A 24,057-nucleotide genomic window follows, 5' to 3' on the forward strand; every position below is an offset into this window, starting at 1 on the left:
AAAACCGTATATGTGCAGAACAATATAGTAAATCAATAAAACTCGTAAAAACAACTCAGTTCAGTAAAACCTTTTTAAAAACATCTTTCAGTAGTTCCAAACGAGCGATGAAAATAGTGGGTAAAAGGATAGAAAGGTAAACAACCCCTCGGGCAAAACATGTACCACAATCGCCCCTCCGGCAAAATATCAACAGATCCAACCCCTCGAGCTACCTCACAATCACTCGTAATCAGCCCCTCGAGCAACAACATAAAACAACAATAGCCCTTCGGGCAATATCACATCTCTCACACTGGGTACCCGCGCTCACTAGGAGTGTTTAGACTCTGGAGGGGCTCCTACAGCCCAAGCGCTATAACAAGCCAGCTTGTAGCATAATCAAATAGGCCCTCAACCTCATAATAACAAGAATCAGTAACAACGTGCTGCGGCATGCAGCCCGATCCCATAATATCCTTACACCACAGGCCCTCAGCCTCATTCAGTAAGAAACCTCTCAAGCCACTCGGGCAATAGTAAAACAGGAAACTCAGCCCAAAATATCATTTAAAGTATCAAAACGGAGTAAATACGACTGAGTTATGAAATCGATAAAATATAGCATGACTGAGTACAAATAATAAGTCGAAACAGGGAGGAATATTAGTAAAAAGCCCCTAAGAGTCCAAAATAGTTGGCATAAGGCCTAGATATGGCATTCAGCCCAAAACATGGAAATACTTTTCAAAACACAATGATATCAAACAGTTTTTCAATCAAATACACAACTTAATAGTCATACGGGACGGATCAAGTCACAATCCCCCAACGGTGCACGACCCCACGCTCGTCATCTAACGTGTGTGTCACCTCCAAGTAGCACAACGATGTGAAATTCGGGGTTTTATACCCTTAGGACAATATTTACAATCATTGCTTACCTCAATCCGGTCCAAACTCTAGCATGCGATGCCCTTGCCTCTCGAATCGGCCTAAAAATGCTTCGAATCTCACCAAAACCAGATTCATGCCATTAATACACGCTGAATGAACAAAGCCCAAGCGAAAATAATCGAATTAACTAAAAAATCCTGAAATTGGCCAAACTCGACCCCCAGGCCTACATCTCGAATTCTAATAAAAATCACAAAACTAGAATCCTTACACTCTCAAGAGTTCATCCATACCAAATACATCAAAATTCGACCACAAACGACCCCTTAAATTCCTAAATCAAAGTCTCTAATTTCAAACCCTAAACCCCCAATTTTAACCACTAGTTTCCATAAACTCCATGTCAAATCAGTAAAATATCACCATAGAAATGAGTTTTAGTTCGAAGAACCTTAGCTCCACAAAATTCCCTTGAATTCCCTCTTCAAATTGCTTCCACAAACTCCAACACGAATGAGAAATTGATGAAATAAGCCAAATATTCGCGAAGGTATCTATTTATATGTTCTACCCAGTGATGTCGCACCTGCGACCTCTTTACTCACATTTGTGGACCACTTCTGCGGTCAAAGTAACCACACCTGCGGTTATCACTTAAGGGCCCAACTCCGCATCTGCGGCTAAAACTCGCACTTGCGGCCCCGCAGGAGCGATAGAAGCTCCGCACCTGTGGTCAAGCTCCTACTGACCCCGGACCACTTCTGCAACCTCCTCTGCACATCTATGACATTGCACCTGTGGTCCCCAATCTGCAGGTATGGAAATGATAGAAGCAGAAAATCTGCAGCACAACTCCAAAAACCCAAACTCTCCGTCAACCATCCAAATCCATCTCGAGGCCCTTGGGACCTCAACAAAACATGCCAACAAGTCACATACCACTATTCAAACTTGTTCCAACTTTCGGACACTCAAAACAACATCAAAACACCCTCGGATTCAAGCCTAAGGATTCCAAAACTTTAAAATTCCGCGAACGATCAAAAAGTCTATCAAACCTCATCTGAATGACCTGAAATTTTTCACACACATCCCAAATGACACAACGGACCTACTCCAATTTTCAAAATTCCATTCCGACCCCTATATCAAAATTTTCATTACTAACCGGAAAACGCCAAAATTTCAATTTCGCCAATTCAAGCCTAAATCTACCCCGGGCCTCCAAAATGCATTCCGATCACGCTCCCAAGTCCCAAATCACCTAACGAAGCTATCCGAATCACAGAAATTCACATCCGAGACCTTTTTCACATAAGTCAACCTCCGGTTGACTTTTCCAACTTAAGCTTACTCAAAAGAGACTAAGTGCCTCATTCCTTTCCAAAATCACTCCGAACCCGACCCAACCAACCCGATACCACATAATACAACTGAACAACACATGAAGAAGCAGAAATGAGAGAAATAGAGTGGTAACTCATGAAACGACCGGCCGGGTCGTTACATACGAAAATGGTCAAAACTGGATTCTGACTCCACTATCAAAAAGTCAACTCCCCGGTCAAACTTCCAAACTTAAATTTCTTTTCAAGCCTAATTTAGCTACGGGTTTCCAAATAATTTTTCGGACATGCTCCTAAGTCCAAAATTACCATACGGAGCTATTGGAATCATCAAAACTTTATTTCGGGGTCATTTACACATAGGTCGACATCTAGCCAACCTTTTCAACTTAAGTTTTAAACTTTGGACTAAGTGTTCCCATTCATTCCAAGACCTCACCGGACCTGAATCGATTTCTACGACAAGTCATATAACAACTGGAAAGCACAAATTGAGCAGTAAATGAGGGAATGAGGTTGTAATATTTAAAACGACCGGCCGAGTTATTACATTTTTGAACTTGGTGACAAGTCAAACACTGCCTTATAAAAGAGTAAATATATCAATAGTGCTCACTTCTAATAAACATAAAGAAACTAAAGACGAGAAAAGGCCCAAAATAGTTCAATATCTTTGGAATTTAACTCAAATTAGTCCTATTTCTTTCACATGGAGCATTAATAGTCCACATTTTTTAATAAAGTGATACTCTTTTAGTCTCCATGTTTGATATGAAAAAGAATATTTTTCGAAAAATATTTTTCAATTTTCTCATATTTGGTTGGCTTAAATGTTTTGAAAAATATTTTTCTCCAATAGGAGAAAAATGTTTTCCCTATCAAGAAAAGGAAAAACATTTTCCAAAATATTTCTTCAACCTTCCACGCCCTTTTCTTCAAACTTTTCTTGACTATTTACATTTTATCCCATATATATATATATATATATATATATATATATATATATATATATATATATTACCTTTGATTATACATAATTATACATATATAATACATAAATTATACATATATTATACCTCCACTGGCTATTTTTAGTTTAAGTAGTTAGGTAGGCGGCTATTTGGTTAATTCTTCTTCTTTTTATGATATAGAAAAAATATTTTCTTTCATTTCAATAAAATGATGTAGCAAAAAGTATTTTCTTTTCATGATATAGAAAAGGTATTTTATTTTATTTTAACAAAATAAGTACTTTTTTCATGTTGTAGAAAGAGTACTTTCTTTTTCAACCAAAAAGAGTATTTTTTTTAATTATGTAACACATATTTCAACGTTATTTTCGCGAGAAAAGGTAAAGCAACACATTAGTACCTTTGGATTTGTATAAACTTTTAAAAGGATAATTAAATTCTTAAAGAAAATAGAGTCTTGAAATCGTTGGGTAATCGGGGTTGGGAGGAGGGGAAGGGAGGGGGAAGGGGGGCACGAGAAACATGAGGATTTGGGAGAAGGGGAAGGGGTAAGAAAAGTAGCATAAAAAAATTTTTAAAAAATATTTTTTACTCTCTAAACAAACACTAAAAAAAAAATTCGAAAAAAGTTTTTCACATAGCAACCAAACAATAAAAAACAAATGATAACCACTCATTTTCTAGGAAAATATTTTCCTATGGAATTGTTTTTTCCAAATCGAACATGGAGACTAAAAGTGTACTACTTTATTAAAGAATGTGGACTATTAGTGTTCCATGTAAAAGAAATAGGACTAATTTGAGTTAAAAGTCCAAAGATACTGGACTATTTTGGGCCTTTTCTTAATTAAAGACTATATATTTCAAAATTGGCGTCCAACCAATTTCTACCTAGCATCAATGCCCTTTATCCTATTTCGAATTTTCAACTTCTTTATCTCTAAATAGGGGAGAATTCATACATACACAAAAACAGAGAGGAGCAACCATTATATCTCAATTAAAAAGGTTAGTCAAGCATGGTCTTAGCTAAACAAAGTTTATTTAACTGAATTTTTATATCTGCAATCGTGTTTTCTGCAATGACTTTCTTCAGTTTCTTTGTATTCTTTCTCCTGAGTAGGTTTTATGTATAGTTTATACATCAGATCTTGAGAACCTGAAAGGAAGGGAAGGAACACTTACAACAATGGAAAGAGGAAAAGAAATTGTAGGAGAAAGAGAGAAAGGGAAAGCAATCAAATTATCGGTATGTCATACAATTTGTACAGTCATATATAAAAGAAAAGGCACACAACCCTTAATAGTAGTTTCAGTCAAAAGCTACAAATATATACAATTTGAATTTAACCTTTTATTGTACAGAATGCGGTAAAAAAATTATATATACATACAACTTATATACAACTTGTATAAAACTATGTTAGTTGTATATATTGTATGTCGTTTATACAACCAACATACAAGATATATACAATTTATTTAATGGTTGTTGCCAAAATATAGACCGAGTTTCGGTCAAAAACGAAGAGAAAAAACTTGCCTTTATCTGTTGAGTAACAAGAATATATATACAAATGGTAAATCCTAGTCCTAACAAATATGAAAAAAATACACCTACGACTTCAGTCCTCCCTAAATTATGTGCATAAACACACGTATCCAAATACTTGAAGATGCCCATACATAGGCACTCGACCATATAAAAGCTCATAAGGGGTTTTTCCATTCAAAGTTAAGGACGGAGCTCGATTAATCAAATGGCATGCCGTCAAATACATTCCCCCCCCCCCCCCAACAAAAGGCTATAGGTAAATTACCTTGAAAATGCAAGGACCGTGCTACGTTTAATATGTGATGATGTTTTCTTTCCACGCTTATTGAATTGTCTCTCTATCATAGCAAAACATTTCTTTACAGTTTGGCTACTTCTTTCTTATCAATCAATAAAAAAATCTACACAGCACGCGAATAATCATCTTCAATAATAAAAAATACGATGCACCTCAAGACGAAGTCATTCGATAAGGTCCCTATAAATTACAATTTACAATAAATTAATTCACAAATGCTAGAAACTCTAAAATCACTCAAAGAAAATTTTTCTTTCTATTGTTTTGTTCGATGACACACATCACAACTCTTATACAGAACACCAATTTTTTTAAATCTACAGCAAAAATTGATTAGTTCACTTGTAGAGAAGGTTGTCCCAAATGCTTGTACCAAAGATTCAACGAGTCAACACCACCTATCTTCAGGGAACACACCCTCGACTTGTTCTAAAAAAACAGTAGAGTCCATCTCTTCGTTCACACACTCCAGACAACATCCTTGAGGTGATGTCATGTATAAGACATAAAAGTTTAATGCATAGGAAAACAATCTGAGTGATCCATCAATCGCGACATAGATATCAATTGCACGTTAAGCCGGACACATAAAGAATATTTTTCAAAACCAAATTCCCTACAAGCTTTGTTGAACCCTCGTTGGTGGCTACAACATTGCTTCCATCAGGCGAAGCAACAGGACATCTATATATTTTTCGCACATTATGCAATAATTTTAAACAACCTGTCATATGATTAGATGCCCATGTGTCAATGATCCTTTATGATCTTTCTTTTTGGTTCCAATATGTTAATTTTTGACGTTATGCCTCTTTTCCTCTCCCTAAATTGATCCTCTAACCTTTGAATCTTAGTATTCACTGGGCAACAAAGAAATATAAAGATGAAAACGGAGAGACACGACGTGGTTAAATGCTAGGTTTAAGTGATTATTTCCTCATTTGCTCAATCACCTCTACTTCCTTTACTTCACCTCATACTTACACACAAGCACAGATCACTTTCTTAAAGCTAATGACTTGTGTTACTCTTCTAAAACCTTATATAGAATGAATAACTTTAAATAGAATGATCATAAGAAATATTAAGAGAAAGGGATTGAAAAAAAAAAAACTAATGACTTATGTTACTCTTCTAACACCTTATATAGAAGGGAAAATTGATAAGTACCCCCTGACCTATAGTCGGATTTCCAACTACACACTTTATCTTTGGGGTTCCTATTATCTCCCCCTAAACCATTTTGAAATAGAATAAATTAAGATTTTCTGATGATAGATATTTTTTCAGATCTGAGTATATTTTATTCTGCATATGAATAAATCTTTTTGAGAGTGTTATTGCGTGTGAAAGAAAGAGAAAGAAGAAGCATATTAGCATGATAAATGAAAGAAGAAAAGTCGGACAACGTCGCCGACGAATGATGTCGAAAAAGTGAAGTAAAAGAAGAAGACAAGGGAAAAGAACAGAAAAAAGGAAAACGTGAGAAATTATATATTTAATTTAAAAAAAATTAAGAAAGTAAATTTTTTCTAGAAATTAAAATTATAATTTTGCCTCTCACTCTCTCACGGAGAGTGAAATACACACGCTCTGCCACATAAGCCTTTAGGGTGCAAATAATTCTATTTTGAAATAGTTCGGGGGAGGGGGTAATAGGACCCCTATTTCAAAATAGTTCAGGGGTAATAGCCCCCGTAAAGATAAAGTGTGTAGTTGAAATCCGACTATAGGTCATGGGGGTACTTATGCATTTTCCCTATATAGAATGAATAACTTTAAATAGAATGATCATAAGAAATATCAAGAGAAAGGGATTGAAAAAAAAATCAAAGCAAATCGCCAGTAGTGGCACTTGCTTTCTATTCTATTACATGACTGTATCTATATTCATTCTATTTTTTTCACAGCATATAATGGATCCATTGATTTGTTATGTATGTGAAGGGAAATCAAGTGAGTTACGATCAAGCGGACTCAATATTGTTGGAGCCATGGGGAGGCACTGGTGGATCAGAATGGAATTACATGCTGAAAAGTCCTATTAAAGAAATATTGATTGCTCATGGAGATGTTATAGACTCCATCATGTTCAGAACCATTACTGAACAAGGTACTACCATCGACTCACCAAAGTTTGGTGGGGATGGAGGTCGAAGAGACAAGGTAAGTCCAAAAAGATTATGGTCAACATATTTATTTCTCATAATTGTCACGTTCTTCTCAAGTTTATTTTGTGTCATGTCATAGAAATGAGCTTAAATTATGTAAAACATTTAATTATTAAGACAATTAAACTAGTTATAGCGCTTATTCGTTTATCTTACAGCCTTCAAGTTACCTTATCAAACTCTTGATATGAAAAATCATGTTATAGGTCAACTTAATATGATAGTGTAGCAACTTTTTGCAATTTTAGTATACATAGTGTAAAATCTATAGTTATATAAGCATCTTTCAAGTCAAAGATATGAATGAACCTGTTACTTCATATTTAAGTTTGTTGCTTCCTTTGCATTGGGAGGATTCAACTAAGGGTCCAAATTTGATTTAGGTAAGAGATTTTGAATCCTAATATGACATGCTTGCGCTTTTCTGAATTCTTATCAAAATTCCCAACTCTGCTGCTTATTTAACCGATATGTAATTTGCAATAATCTCAGGTTGTTATTGAGGCAACTCCATTGGAATATTTAACTGGCATCAAGGGGACATTTGGACGTTTTTACGACCGTTCGATTATAAAATCTCTATGTTTTATAACTAATGCAAAGAATTATGGACCATTTGGGTGTGAGGCTGCCGGAACCCCATTTTCACTTGTGATGGAAGAAGGTGTAGCTATTGTGGGATTTCACGGGCGTTCTGGGTTGTTCCTTGATGCTATTGGTGTTTATTTGCAGAAACTTGCTCCTCACACTTCAGCAAAGGAACCTATGGTTGAAGACATTGAAATTCGTGACGTATGTTGTGATTATTCCCACCCTCACTTAATCACCTCTACTTCTGTTTCTTCACTTCATACTTCAGTAAATGAATCTGAAGCTAAAAATATTGAGGCAAATGTACCTATGGTTGAAGAAATTGAAATCCATGACGTCTATACTACTTTTTCTCTTAATATCATGAATCGGATAAATTTTATTTCTTGTTTGTTCTATTTTATTTCTTTCCAATTAATTGTGACTTTATATACAAAACCAACAGATGCATGTCATGTGTCTGCACATAAAGTTCTTTCACTTAATATATATTCTTTCATTATTAAATCGTGTAACCATTATAAGTTAGTATGATTTGGTATAAATACCAAGTATGAGCAAGTTTTTGCTACCAGAGACATGTGCATTCACTATTTTATAAAAAAGAATAGGAACTTATTGATAGAATTATAAACTTCTTGCTGTAAGAATAAAGAAAAAAACAACTAAACATTATAAAGCTTATCAATCCTTGTTAGTTCTTATTTTCAAGAGGTTGTGTTTATATGTTTGACAGAAGAAAATAATATATAGAGAATTAACTGTCTTTCTTTGTGAGAATTTGATATAATGTTTGGTCTTTTGGCAGGTGCCATTTTCCACCCTTCACAAGGACACTCTCAATGTTCTGGATTTCATAGAGAGCTTAAAGAATGAAGAAATTCAAAAAGCCGTTGACGTGGATCTAACTGAAAAGCTGATATTGGAGCTGGACTTCCTACTTCTGAATCTCCACCATCTTTCCAAGTATCATGGTGAACAACTTTCTCCATTCATGACAGAATATGAGATTCTTCAGAATGTATGTGGCAACATAAGAGATTTCTACGAGTTGATAGTGAATGGTTGCGTTGGGAATGAGATTGTTGAATATGTCTTACCTCAGTTTCAACCAATGGCTGAGAGAGTAGGACGCTTCCTATGGCCTAATCAAATTGGTGAACACTCTCTAGAACATCTATTATTTGAGATTATTCCAACTCAGTTGGAGGTTATGCACATATGTTTTACAAATTTGAACGCTTCCACATCAGCAGAAGTTGGACACTTTATTAAGCAGCTCCTAGAAACCTCTCCGGAGATTCTTAGAGAATATCTTATTCATCTACAGGAGCACATGATAAATGTTATTACCGCAAGCACTCCAGGGGCTCGAAATATTCATATCATGATAGAGTTCCTATTAATCATTATCACTGATGTGGCTAGGGACTTTATTCATACTGGCAAGTTGTTTGAATTCCTAGCACGTGTTGGAGCACTTACCAGGGACGTATCAGCTATTGCTCGCGACTTGGAAGAGAAATCAAAGAATGGAGAGAGTACCTATGTAACAAATAGTGCAACTCTAGGCTTGCTCGAAAATATTGAACTCCTGAAGAGAGAACTCAAAGATGTTTACTTGAAAGCCCCGGACTCATCTCAACTCTGCTTTCCCATGAGTGATGGACCCCTGTTCATGCATCTTCTACTTAGACACTTAAATGATTTGCTCAATTCCAATGCTTATTTAGTTGCTTTGATAGAGGAAGAAATCAGGATGGTGAAAGAAGATCTGGAATTCATAAGATCTTTCTTCGGGAATGTTCAGCAAGAATTGTATAAAGATCTCTGGGCACGTGTTTTAGATGTGGCATACGAGACAAAAGATGTCATTGATTCAATTATTGTAAGAGACAATGGTCTCTTACATCTAATTTTCTCACTTCCCGTTGCCATAGAAAAGATCAATCTTATCAAAGAAGGGGTCTCAAATTTATTTGAGAAGATTCCCAAGAACATGGGCGTCATTGTTGTGAACTCTCCCAGCAAGCCACTTGAGCGCAAGTCATCGATAGCTGGAAAAATAATCGTAGGTTTTAAAGAGGAGACATACTTGATAATTAGGAAACTCACTAGTGGACCAAAAACACTAGATGTCATTTCGATCACTGGTATGCCGGGTTCCGGTAAAACTACTTTGGCGTACAAAGTGTATAATGATAAGTCAGTTGTTGGTCATTTTGACATCCGTGCATGGTGTACAGTTGATCAAAAGTATGACGTGATGGAGTTGCTGAAAAAACTATTTAATCAAGTTACTGGCTCAGTTTTGAAATTCAGTGAGAATATTGATGTTGCTGATGAGCTACGAAAATATCTATTTGGAAAGAGGTACCTTATAGTCTTAGATGATTTGTGGGACACTGCAGCATGGGATGAGTTGACAAGACCTTTTCCTACAGTTGAGAAAGGAAGTCGACTTATTTTGACGACTCGAGAAAAGAAAGTCGCTATGCATGCACAACGCCACAGTGATCCTCTTGACCTTCGATTGCTAAGACCGGAAGAAAGTTGGGAGTTATTAGAGAAAAAGGTCTTTGGAAAAGAAAGTTGCCCTGATGAACTAGTGGATGTTGGAGAAGAGATAGTCCAAAACTGTAAACGGCTTCCTTTGGTGGTTGATTTGATTGCTGGAGTCATTGCGGGGAAGGAAAAGAAAAGGAGTGTGTGGCTTGAAGTTAGAAATAATTTGAATTCCTTTATTTTCCAGAAAGAAGAGGACGTGATGAAGGTTATAGCATTAAGTTATGACCATTTATCTGATCCCTTAAAGTCATGCTTACTTTACTTTGCAAGTTATCGGAAGGATAGAGCAATTCCAGTAGAAGTTTTGAAAAGATTCTGGCATGCCGAAGGATTTGCGGAAAACACAGAGATGAACAGTGTGGAAGAAGTGATGGATGTTTATTTGGATAATTTAATTTCCAGTAGCTTAGTAATTTCTTTCAATGAGATAGGTAAAATCCAGACTTGCCAAATTCATGATCTTGTGCATGACTTTTGTTTGATAAAAGCAAGAGAGGAAAAGTTGTTTGTCGAGATAAGTTCAAGTGCTCCATCATCATCTTCTTCAGATCTAATGCCACGTCGAATGAGAATTGAATATGGTCAGGGGCACTTTGGGTATAACAATTTTTCCCTGTTCGATTCAAAAAATAAAAGGCATTCTGGTAAACACCTCTATTCTTTGAGGATAACTGACCACATAGATCGTGACAATAGTCTTCTTTATGATATATGCCACTTAAGACACTTGAGGCTTCTTAGAGTGTTGCAATTGGATACCTTTTTTATCACAGTGAATGATTCTTTGCTGAATAAAATATGCACATTGGTTCATTTGAGGTACTTATACATTCGGACAGAAGTTAAATCTCTGCCTTCGTCTTTTTCAAATCTCTGGAATCTAGAAACTCTGTGGGTGAAGAAATATGGACCACCCTTGGTAATATTACCAACAATTTGGAATCTTGTAAAGTTGCGAGTGCTGGGCATAGATGATTGTTCTTTCTTTGATTTGGATACAGATGAACCAATACTAGTAGCAGAGGACTCAAAGTTAGTGAGCTTGAGATTATTACGGGGACTCGAAGTTTCCTATTCAAAAGACACAGAGGATATTTTCAAAAGGTTTCCCAATCTTCAAGAGCTTCGATTTGATCTCAAGGAATCATGGGATTGTTCAACAGGGCGATATTGGTTCCCGAAATTGGACTTCCTAAATGAACTAGAATCTCTCAAAGTAACTTTTGAAAGTTCAAATACAAATGATAATGTGCTCTCTGTAGCGGCAAATCGGCTTTGGGATTTTCACTTCCCTTCGGGCGTGAAAATGTTGAGTTTGTGTGAGTTTCCTCTGACATCCGATTCACTATCAACAATAGGCAGACTGTCCAACCTTGAAGACCTGTACCTTAAAAATGCAATCATCGAGGGGGAAGAATGGAACATGGGGGAGGAAGACACCTTCCAGAATCTCAAATGTTTGACATTGCAGCGAGTGAATCTTGCTAAGTGGGAGGTTAGAGAGGAATCCTTTCCTGCGCTTGAGAAATTACGACTGCGGTACTGTCGTAAGCTTAAGGAGATTCCGCCTAGTTTCGGGGATATTTGTTCCTTAAAAAGTATCGAACTGGTGAGGAGCCGTCGACTTGAATCATCTGCTCTGAAGATTAAGCAAGATGTTGAAGATATGATGGGGGATATTCAGGTCCTTGTTTATAATTGATCAAGTCTTGAGCACTTTTACCCTGGGAAAATATGTGAGTATAGACGAACTTATTGCCTCCTTCATTTCATTATATGTGGTAGAGTTTGACCACTGTAATTTTCTTTTGCAGAATGATGAGAATAGTGCTGTAGGAAGCAAAAGGTGGGCAACCTCTGTACTATATGAAAGTTATCTTATATCTCAGCTTTTTCAAGTTTTTTATATATCTTTCAACAAATACCGTCACAATCAGCTCATCGACGCATAGAGTTTTAGTTGTGATGCAGGCTGGTGGAATTCACACGCACCAAGAATCAGCCCATCGACGCATTTGGAGTTGAGGCTGCTGTATCCTTGATCAAGATGTGAATTCACCTTACATAACAGTGAAGAAAGAGTAGATGGTGGTGCAACTTCAACTATCATGCAGAAAATTCAAATTCTCCGGTCTTTATACCTACCTCTGTGGCCAGTGGTGAGGCGCAACAAGTTGATGCACATGGGATGAAAGAAAAACAAGTGCAGGTGGATGAATTTGCAATTAGATGCAGCTGTGTAGATAATTTTGCTGCTACTCTTGCTCCGTCAACTTGAAGATTCTGCTTGCGAGATTAAGCAATATGTTGAAGATATGATGGGAGAAGACATGATTCAGGTCCTTGTTCGGAATGAGTCTAAAGATGAACATGAAATAAGTTCCTAAACATTCATATCTATTGCATTCTTCGTGCTATTTCCTTCCTTTTTCCTTTATTCTGTTGTGGTGAATAAGTGATGGATTTGTATGGATATCAATTATTACTATACTACTTTTGTCTAATTTCCCCACTTTTTCTTCATTTTGTATGCTTTAAACAGGCACTCTAGTTATGTATTTCAAGATTTGTTCTTTCAAATTGTTGTTTTTGTGTACTCTCTTTTCTTTTTTGGCATGGCTTGAATTGTTTGCATATCATACATTACTTCTCAAGTCCAGAAACATATTTGGGATTGCTGACTCTCCGCAATGATGGAATAATATTCACTCAGATATTGATTACAAGGTGTATTTGGAGGATAGCAAGAAGTGAAACAAAAGGTGGTTAACTTCTGTATTATATGAAAGTTATCTTATATCTCAGCTTTTTCAAGTTTTTATGTAACTTTCAAGAAATACCATCTCAATCAGCTCATCGACGCATAGAGTTTTAATTGTTATGCAGGCTTGTGGAATTCACGCGCACCAAGAATCAGCCCATTGATGCATATGATGGGGGGATATTCAGGTCCAGATGTTTCAATAGGTTCTGCAATGGTAAGTGTTATTAAAAATCCTCCAGTGCCTATTAATACATCAATGCATGATATCCCATCGCAAACTTCAGAAAAATGTACTAGTCCTAATGTGAGTAAAGATGCAGTCTTTCAGTCCAGCAGGAACCCCACTAAGAAAAAATTTGAGTACTATACCGCTACTGAAATTTTTTAATCGAAATGTGCAAGAGCCACTAAGCTATCACCTCCTTCGCTGATACATTGTGCTTTCAATACCTTCTGCAGACTGAACATGGCTATCACTTCTGTTCCTCTGTCAAGAATCTCTAAGGCCTCCATTGTTGATTTTGATGGCGCAAGCTATTGAAAAAAGTATTACAAGGGCATGGGAATAATGCTTTAGGAAGTGGCAATACGAATATCAACGTTCCTAAAAGTTAGTCTTGGAAATGTACAAAGCAGTGTAAGCCTGTCTCCTTCAAACACTGAGAGATACTATCATGTGTAGCTGTAGTTGCACTTAGCTCTACATGTTACCTCCTCCACTGATGAGCAAGAAGTGAAACAAAAGGTGGACAACCTCTGCAAGATATCTTATATCTCAGCTTTTTCAAGTTTTTATATAGCTTTCACAATCAGCCCAGCATAGAGTTTTAATTGTGATGCAGGCTGGTGGAATTCATACGCACCACGAGTTTTAATTGAGATGCAGGCTGGTGGTTTTAACAGTGAAGAAAGAGTAGATGGTGGTGCAACTTCAACTGTAATGCAGAAAATTCAAATTCTCCGGTCTTTATACCTACCTCGCTTGCTGCCAGTGGTGAGGCGCAACAAGTTGATGCACGTGGGATGAAAGAAAAACAAGTGAAGGTGGATGAATTTGCAATTAGATGCAGCTGTAGTTGCAGCTAGTTCTACATGTGTAGATAATTTTGTTGCTACTCTTGCTCCGTCTTCTGTGAAACAACAAAGAAGAAGCTCACACTTTCATCCTCCCAAATCGACAATGCCTTGATTGTTGTATAACAGCCCGGCTCAACTGCAGCACTAGTTTTAGTGATGCTAAGCTTCGATAGCACTCTGTCACAAACTTTGGCTGCAAAAGCTAACTCATGATGTGAAAAGTTGTGAACGCTGCCCAGAAATCTCTCTCCAATGTAGGCTACTTGGGCGTTCAACTTGGGTTGAAGCCATGTTTTCCTTCTTTTTCGCTATGGCATCTTTTTTCATATTTCCTGTTCCTTTCTCCTTTCTTCTTCTTCCTGTTCAATGATAATCCAAGATTTTAAGTCAGAGAATGTAAAATACCACCACAACACTACGCCTTTGATGTGTGCTAATGAGTTCAAGTGACAATATATCCTGCAAGTGACATGCTTGTATATAGGCGAGTACAGTGATGAAAATGTTATGAATGCAATACAATGCCATTCTCCTAATCTCTTTCACCAATTAACTCCCTATTTTTCAAATTTATACTGCTTTCTACCAGCATACTAGTTGCTATTTACTGTAACTTTTACCTACTATATAGCATGGAAAATCAATGCTATATAGTAGGTAAAAAAAAGTATTTGGCAGTGTACAAAGCAGTGGAAGCCCATGGATATGTTTAGCTAGTGTTCCGAGAACTGCTGTATGTCTGGCGTATATTATGTTGTTATTTGTGTTGGTTTGGAAGTGTTGCCTCTGGAAATGCTATTGCAATTAGATGCAGCTGTAGATGTTGCAGCTAGCTCTACATGTATAGATAATTTAGCTGGACAGAGGCTGCTACTCTTGCTCCTTTAGCTGTGTAACAACACACAATTAGAAGCTCATTGAAAATAATATAATATATTACGAGGAACTTTCAGATTTTCGAGGACATGACACTTGATAGGAAGAGGTGGAGGTCGAGTATTAGGGTTGTAGGTTAGGAGGTAGTTGTGTCTTTCCTTAATTCGTACTATTGTAAGACCAGTCTGGTAGGGTTTTTGTCTAAGATAGCTAGTGGCAATGTTGTGTCTTACTATTTCACTTTTCAGTGCAGGACCTATTTATTAGCTATCACTTTTGCTTTGCATCTTTCATCTGGATTTCATGTTGTTCCTATTTTCCTATGATTTCTGTGGTGATACTAATAGTCTCCTTTTGTCTTTTTATTTTCTTGAGCCGAGGGTCTTTAGGAAATAGCCTCTCTACTCCTTCGGGGTAGGGGTAAGGTCTGCGTACACATAGTGCTGTATGGTGGTCCGGGCTGGGACCGGGACGGACCGGGCCCTAGGTCCTAACAGGCTAAACGGGCCTGACGGGCCGGTCCTGGTGGGCCGGTCCTTAATGGTGCAAAAAACCCGGGGCGGGCCGGGTATGATAAAATAGCCCACGAGCCCGGGACTGCTAAGCCCGGGACCGGCTGGCGGGCATGGGCCGGTCTTACCGGTCCTAACGGCTACTTTTAAAAAAAAAATTAAAAAATAGCAACGGTCAAAAATTAAAAAAGTAGCCGTTGGGCTGCAATTTTTACCGTTTGGAACTTTCAAAAATAGCCATTTAGCCCCCAAACTTTATTTTAACCCCAAACTTTATATAATTACACTTTTTTCCAATTCTCAACTATAAATACCCCCTCATTCTTTCATTTTTACTCACCAATTCATCAATCTCTCTCAATCTCTCTACTATAATTGCTTATTTTATTGTTGAAATTTCGTGAAAAATTGTGAAGTTGGTGAATTGAAGTATTCAAGTCTTCAACGATTTTCAATTTTCAAGAAGTTGTTCGGCAATTCGGTAAACACGTTCCAACTCTTAAGTTTTAATATTATAGTTTTGTTAGTTTTATTTAGTATAATTATAATTAATATGACATTTTCTTTGAAAAATATTTTTGGTGGTAAGGGTAAAGCTAAAACTGGTGAAAGTAGTGGCCAACCTACTACCCTTCCCCCGGCTCCCCGACCCAGACCTGGTAGACGTCCTGCTGCTCCTATTATTCTTGATAGTGATAACCCCTATTTTCAATTTTCCGATAGTCAATTTTGCCATAATGTTGCACCAGGTCAAAATTTAGATGATGAAACTATGAATGCTCTTTATCCTAATTAAACTATCTTTGAAAATGATGAGGAAAATGAGGATGAAGATGAAACCCAACCGGATTTAGATGATATACCTACTAGTCCTGTTAATAACCCAACTGATGTACCGCCCGACCCACCTGTAGAAACCCCTAGTTTTAATAGACAACCTCCTAAACGCCTAGAAACATCATTAGTTTGGAACTTTTTTACTCAAGTAAGAGAACAAAATAAGGCTAAGTGTAAAACATGTGGGAAATTACTGGCGCATAAATATACTGGAGATCGTAGCGGCACGGGTAGTTTGACTAGGCACATAAAAACACACCCTAGAGATAAAGTTAGATATTTACAAATGAAAGCGCAGCTAGAGGGAACACATGTAAATTCTGATGTTAACCCTAGTACAGGTTCAAATCTAGTTCAACCAGGAATTAACACTGTGATCGGAAGTATTTTATATTACGATCCAAATAGAGAGCGTGAAGAATTAGCAAAGATGGTTACCGTTATGTGCTTACCCTATTCTTTTCCTTCTAATCCTAATTGGGTGCATTATATTAGAAGAGTTTTTAATCCTACTTATAAAGGTTGGCCTCGCGCAACAGTTAAGAGCGATATTTATAAATATAAACATGAATATGAACAATATTTGCGGTATTTATTTACTCATATAACTAATCGGATTTCTATTACTACTGATATTGGTAGAAGTGGTAATGATTGTGATTATCTAACTGTTACAAGTCATTGGATAGATAAGGAGTGGACAATACAAAAACGCATTATTGCGTATAGAATAATTAATTCATGTCACACAGGTAAGTTTATAGCTAACACTGTTGCAGATATTTGTAGATATTTTTGCTTTAGAGATAAAATAATGGCAATTTCTATGGATAAGGCTTCTAGTAACACTAGTGGTATAGACATACTTACAACAACACTAAATCCTGCATTTAGGAATATATTCCATGTTAGATGTATTTGTCATATTTATCATTTAATTATCGGTGATGGTATGCGAATTTTAAAATTAGAAATTGAAAAGGTTAGAATGTCTCTTAATTGACTTTTTTATTCAAACCGTAGAAGTAGATTTAGAGAATATTTTAAAAAAATGTGATGAATATGGCCTTAGAGAAAGAAAGGTTCCTAAAGCTTGCCCGACTAGATGGAATTGTATGTACGAAAGTTTAGTAGTAGCATATGAATATAGAAACCCAATTAATGCAACGTTTAATGCTCGGGTAGGTGGTGAGGATGATGATGAAATGCTTACTACTCAAGATTGGACGAATGTTAAAATTCTTATAGATTTTTTAGAACATTTTCAAATTGCTACAAATGCATTTTCTGGGCAATATTATCCTACTATTTCAAACTGTTTAGTTTATATTGCAGCACTATGTGATTTGTTTGTTGAATTTTTGGAGGGTGGAGAAATTTATCAACTTGCTATAAATGAAATGAAAGAAAAGTTTAAAAAATATTTTTTCCCTATCCCTCCTATTTATAGTGTTGCTGCAATGTTAAATCCTACAATGAAATTAGGAGGTCCTCATTTTTGGTACTCAAATATTTATAAGGCTTTAGATCTTTCAAATGAGGAATTTGCTACACTTGCAGATGCAAAAGCCTCAATTAAAATCAATGCTCAAACAATTTATAATGATTATCAACTTGCCTTAGAGCATGCTAGGCCAAATGTTCCAACCCCAACTTCGTCTAGTTCACAATCGTCTAAAAGAGCTGCGGGCTTAAAAGCACTTAAATCTTGGACGGAGTTCAGGGGTTCTCAAGGTGATAATTATGATGAAACTTCACATCTAAATGATCTTCAAGTTTATTTGTCGCAGGGACTTGAAAAGGAGAATTCAGATGACACTTTTGATCTTTTGGAATGGTGGAAGGCAAGGGAAAAACATTTTTCGGTTCTTCCAAGGATGACTCGGGATATTTTATCTATTCAAGCTTCAACTGTTGCATCAGAGAGCGCTTTCAATCAAACAAGACTTCAAATAGGTGATCATAGAGCGTCAATGAGGGAGAGCTTGGAAAAATCTGTACTGTTCAGAGATTGGATCCGCTCGGAAAGAAGAAACTTTGGAATTGCAGAATCACAACCGGCGATAGATGAAGCTTATGAAGAAATGATGGCGGAACTTGCGGAGAATGCTGCTTCGCCCAGAAGTGGTGATGAACAAGCTTCTTTTCCACCACCACCAACGCCACCTCCTCCGAACCTTGAAGGATTTATGAAATTTGTTAGAGATACAATGTAGATTATGGTGTAACTTGTACTTTGGCATATCTTCTTTTAGTTTTTTCCCTTTTAATGGTGGTATTAGTACCTTGTTGTGCTCATTCCATTGGGGGGAGGAAGACTAAGAAAGATATGCCTTTTTTGGTAATAAAAATTATAAGACATGCCCTTGAATATCTTTTTGCAATATTTTTTTGTCTTTAACTTGCAATTATTTATAAGCTATAATATATATACATAACATACAATATATACTGCAAGAAAATATATAAGGGAATATATATACATAACATACAATATATACTACAAGAAAATATATAAGGTAATATATATACAAATATACTACAAAACATTATAAGAAATTATATTTGGAAATATATATACATAACATACTATATATAGTATACTATACTAGTATACTATATATACTACAAAACAAGATTTTTCAAAATTCAAAATGAGGGCCCCACCCCCAATGACCACCAACGGCCATATTGCACAAATAACCTTTTTTTTTAATTTACAAAACTAACCTTCTCTAACACTATAAATACCCCCTTCCCTCTTCTTCATTTCAATACTCAATACTCATTTCTCAATCTCTCAATCTCCAATTTTCAAGACTTCAAGTCTTAATCTTAATTTTCAAGTTACATCATGCCCCGTTCGGAAATTGCCTTAAACAAAAAAAATTAAAAAAAAAAGCCCAGAAATAAACCGAAAATTTGAAAAAGAAATTGAAAATTGAAAATTGGTATCAGATCCATTCCAAAAGCTTCATATCTATGTTGAATATTTCATATCTATTACATATTTACCATGAAAGTTCCTAGGCTCTGATACCATTTTGAATATAATTCAAGTTCCTAGGCTCTGATACCATTTTACACCAGGATCAGGGTAGGCGGACGGTAGTCCGCACGGCCATCCAGATCTAGCTGCTTCAGTACCTTTGAAGGTTGGCGGTAGTCCGCACGACCAATAAAGATTCGAAATATACGGGAATTCTATTATAATTTAATGACTGTATGGAAGGATCTATATTCTTTTACCCAAGCATGAGGCCTGTCTAGGTCCGATACATACTCTTATTGAGCCCATGTGTCTAGCAGTTCTCTGTGAAAGGGATAGCCCTTTTGACCACTTCAGCGGGCTTTAATGTCACAGCTGGCTAGACGTAGCCACTAAGGCAAAGCCAATAAGAGTAGTACCAGAGTCGACTGTACCACAATCTTGGAACCAAGCCAAGAAACTATATTAAAATTTCTTTATATTTTGAAAGAGTCTGGATTCTTCATGGTTAATATGCAAGAGAAATTAGTTCTTCAACATAGATATGAATCTGTTTAGCCGGACATAGTCACGGCTGGGAGAGAAACTAAGTATATAATACTATAGAAAGAAATAAAATAAATACCTTTAAGGCCGGGACGCAAGGCCTTGAAGATGAAGCTTGAACTTCAAACTTTATTTACTTCAACTGAGTTACAAAAATAAACTAAGGATTTACAATTGAGAAGGTTTAGAGAGAGAGAGGAGAGAGAGAGAAAAGAGAGAGAGAGGGTTCCGACTCTTACTTCTTCAAATGAAGAAGTCTTCTATATAAAGAGAGAAAAAAGAATCTAAAATAGTAAATTGGGTCCCACATCTGGGTCCCCGCACAGTGTTTCTACTGTTGTTGAACAGTGTTTCTATTGTAGATAAACAGTGAATCTACTGTTGAGTGGGTCCTGGCGGCTGGTAAGCTGTCAAGTCCTTTTCTTGTCCAGATTTTGCATTTGTTGGAGGAAATCTTCCCCCTTTTCTATATCTTTGTCAGATAGTATTATCTCTGGTTGTGTTGGTTGTGAATCTTCTTCTACGATATCATCACTATTTGTTTCACTTCGCATTGATGTGTCTGACTTTTCGCACTGATCTAGTGTCTGAAGCAAGTTTCTTTTTACTTCTTCCAAGTATTGATTTATTAAATCAGTTTTATCTCCTTCTTGAATTGAGATCCTTCGGTATCAGAATCTTGAATTATATTCAAAATGGTATCAGAGCCTAGGAACTTTTATGGTAAATATGTAATAGGTATGAAATATTCAACATAGATATGAAGCTTTTGGAATGGATCTGGGAGAAACAAGTACTAAAGGTACTAGACTTGAAGAGGTAGATATACCTCAAAACCTTGATTTATTAAATAAATGGACAATTCCTAAAGTTTCTATAAAAACCATTTATGATTATGGTTGGTTTGATAAACTTTCTTCTAAACAATTGATAAAAACGACTGAGCAGTCTTTAGCATTAAATTCGTCTGAACAGACTATTCGTTTGTTAAACAAACATGATATAGATTTATATAAACATCATTATCATTATCTGCATATTGATATGGTTCAAATTGCATTTAAACCTTAACCCTTAAAGGATTACCAGAGACCTTTTTAGCAGCTCTTAGAGATGCTAGAAATCTGAACTTCAGACAGTCTCTGATGGGTTCGATTGAATCTACAGTGGCCTATGGTCCAGTATACTTCAATACTCAACCCAATCTGCAACTATCTCTTTCTGATATTAATATTCTTGATGCCTTGACTTTAAATGTGAAAACGCATGGTTATAATTATGCGCCTGGTTCTGAACTTATATGTCTGTCTTATAGGATTTATTTCAAATTATTATCTACTTTGAATCCTAGATGTAAGTTATACGATACATCAGATCAGGCCATATTGGTAGAAACCAATTTTGCAAGGTCCAAGGTCACCACTAGGAGACCTATTAGGTGGGAAGAAATTAATTTTCCAACTACTTGGACTTTAAATTCTGTTATATCCCCAAGTCAGATTACTAACGACTTGTCGAATACTGAATTTTCGCATGTTACTCAAAATCCGGATGGTAGGATTTGTATTCAATTTGATGTTAAGTCTACTATTTATAATAGACACTCGTTTTCTAATCATAGACTTCTACCTTCTATTCAACATATTTCTCCTGTTGAACCAGTCTACGGTCCAGCTCGAAATCGTGCAGCCTCTTTACACACTATTACTAGTAAAATTAGTAATAAGCCTGATGAAAGGGTTAAGGTGGTTGAAAGGGTTAAGGTTAACCCTCAAACAAATATTGTTCAAGACAATGACAATGTTTCAGATAAGGATGTTCCTTCTGTATCCGAGATGGATTTCGACCCTAATAGTATTTAATGATTCCACACCAAATTGATTTTAGCCCCGGTTCTCGGGCACGAAATTATATTCAATGTTATGACCTAAAAACGAACATTTGTTTGGAATAGGCTCATTTTTGGTTTAGAAATTACTAAACCGTTTTGTATTACAATTTTCTTAAAAATATCAAGATACTTAATATGCATCTCCAATGTTTTAGAAAATACTAATATGTCGTCAATATAAACGATGATAAAATCCAGATAAGGGTTAAAAATATCATTCATAATTTTCTGAAATTCAGAAGGGGCATTTTTTTAAACCAAATGGCATAACATTCCATTCATATTGCCCAAATGGAACATTAAAAGCAGTTCTATAAGTATGCTCTTTAAAAATTTGAATTTGCCAATATCCAGATTTTAAGTCGAATTTTGAAAATATATTGGCGTCATATAATCTAGATAATAAGTCCCTTTTATTGAGGATAGGATATCTAATCCATTTTAGATGTTTATTCAATGGTTTATAATTTATAACTAATCTAGGAATACCTCGTTCTTTTTCTGCAACATTATTAACATAAAAGGCAGAACATGACCAAGGAGATTTTTTTTGGGTTTTATCAAACCCTTTTGTAACAAGCTGTCAATCTCGTTTTTGCAGAATTCAACTAGTTCAGCATTCATCTGGCAAGGTCGAGATTTAGTAGGAATATCATCCTCGGAGAAGTTTTCTTCGTAAGGAAGAGTTACAATATGCCTTTTCCGGTTCCAAAAGGCACTAGGGTGATCGGCGCAAACATCAACAACCATCTTTTCAGCAATCAATTTAATCTTTTGCTGAACTTTAGCAGATTGTAAAGTATCGAATATATTCATGCTTAATATTTCTAATTGTAATGAATCAACATGCCTTTGTTTCATATTAATCAAGGCGTTAATATCTCTAGTTACGGGATCTGTAACAAAAGAATAACTTATCTTTTTATCTTGATAAGTAGCAGAAAAACCATGTGCATCTATGTTATTAAAAGGGTAAATAGCATTAATAAAAGGGGTTCCAAGTATAATTGGAGGGTATAACTGGTTTTTTACCAAAAAGAAGAAATGAGGAATACAGACTTTATTTTGGCAAATATGAGTATTCGGTAGTTTGTACTCTATATCTAAAGCATGATCAGAAGCGGATTTAACCAAATGAGTGGTCTTTTGAAAATATTTAGTTGAAATTAATCCTTCTTGAATGCAGCTTACATCAGCACCACTATCAATCATAGCTATATCAGTTATAGAAAAATTATTATCGATCAAAATAGTACATTTAATATACCATTTATGTGCAGTAATAATTTGCATCATACCTAAAAACATATCAGATTTTTCTTCAGTTAGATCAGAAATTTCTTTTCCTTTATCATTAGAAAATTCAAAAATTTCATTAGTCGAACATCCAGGTAGAGAATTATTTTTCTCAATTTGAGTAATTCGGTGATCGCAAATCATTTGATTTTGCTTAAGAGATTTAATATCCTTTTTCAAATTCTCAATTTCTTCCTTTAAATCATCAAAAGAAGTATCTCTGCTAAGCGTACTGGACTTTTGAAGTCGTTTATTAATTTCAGACAAAGAATAAGGCGCAAAATGTTCAAATTCGTTCTTGTATTTTTCAAAAGGTTTTGGACTACTAGAACTAGAACTTGCAGCTAAATTAATAATTTTTTCACGAAGTTTTTCATATGTAACTTCTTTTAAAAGTTCTATTACATTATCAGATGTAATAGTTTTTATATTTAGATTATGAAATTGTGATTGCAATTTATAAAATTCATCACTATCACAAGTACAAATATCACCTTTGCAAGCAGTGCAAGATGTATCCACATTTTTATCATTATCAGAAAAATCAATTAACTCAACTTCGTCTTCAGATTCAGTTTCAGAGTAATAGTCAGTTTCTGATCCTGAAGTGTATAACAAGCCATAAACCTTATCGCGTAACTCATCATCGAGTTCTAAGGTTTTCAGCTTTTGAAGCTTGCAATTTGGGGAAATATGACCAAACTTTCCACACTTATAACACTTAATATCAGCGAGATCTCTTTTTGATCTATTCTTCGTAAATCGAGTAGATTTTCGATGCGCTTTTCTAGTATCACGTTCTTCCTTAGGCCTATATCTAGACCTCTTTTTCTTATCGGGCTATCCGGGTAGGGATACCTATGATATCTGTTTTTCTTCTTCCTACTTTGAGT

At 35.8% G+C, this 24,057-nt stretch overlaps 1 protein-coding gene across 7 annotated transcripts; it reads left to right on the forward strand.

The window, feature by feature from the left end:
- Positions 1 to 4,071: 4,071 nt before the first annotated feature.
- On the forward strand, positions 4,072 to 14,750 carry LOC107763239 (putative late blight resistance protein homolog R1A-3). Of its 7 annotated transcripts, none has more exons than XM_075249162.1 (10): positions 4,072 to 4,201; positions 4,317 to 4,442; positions 6,994 to 7,212; positions 7,710 to 8,009; positions 8,617 to 12,112; positions 12,191 to 12,222; positions 12,337 to 13,138; positions 13,263 to 13,354; positions 13,600 to 13,885; positions 13,983 to 14,750. In XM_075249162.1, the coding sequence occupies exons 2-5, from the start codon at positions 4,383 to 4,385 to the stop codon at positions 12,076 to 12,078; spliced, it is 4,041 nt and encodes a 1,346-aa protein (XP_075105263.1). In that variant the 5' UTR covers positions 4,072 to 4,201; positions 4,317 to 4,382; the 3' UTR covers positions 12,079 to 12,112; positions 12,191 to 12,222; positions 12,337 to 13,138; positions 13,263 to 13,354; positions 13,600 to 13,885; positions 13,983 to 14,750. The 7 variants fall into 7 exon arrangements, with proteins under 7 accessions (XP_075105263.1, XP_075105265.1, XP_075105264.1 ...); XM_075249164.1 differs by having other exon boundaries at positions 12,348 to 13,138; XM_075249163.1 differs by having other exon boundaries at positions 12,337 to 12,715; positions 13,090 to 13,138; positions 13,600 to 14,604.
- The last annotated feature ends 9,307 nt before the right edge of the window (positions 14,751 to 24,057 follow it).

This window comes from Nicotiana tabacum, chromosome 3, assembly GCF_000715075.1.
Source record: "Nicotiana tabacum cultivar K326 chromosome 3, ASM71507v2, whole genome shotgun sequence".
Lineage (NCBI taxonomy): Eukaryota > Viridiplantae > Streptophyta > Magnoliopsida > Solanales > Solanaceae > Nicotiana > Nicotiana tabacum.

Excerpts from the sequence above, each read along its gene's own strand:
- LOC107763239 (XM_075249162.1), top strand. The coding sequence starts at position 4,383 with ATGGAAAGAGGAAAAGAAATTGTAGGAGAAAGAGAGAAAGGGAAAGCA. Across the intron at positions 4,443-6,993 it reads GGAAAGCAATCAAATTATCG|GGAAATCAAGTGAGTTACGA; the intron begins GTATGTCATACA and ends ATGTATGTGAAG. Across the intron at positions 7,213-7,709 it reads ATGGAGGTCGAAGAGACAAG|GTTGTTATTGAGGCAACTCC; the intron begins GTAAGTCCAAAA and ends CAATAATCTCAG.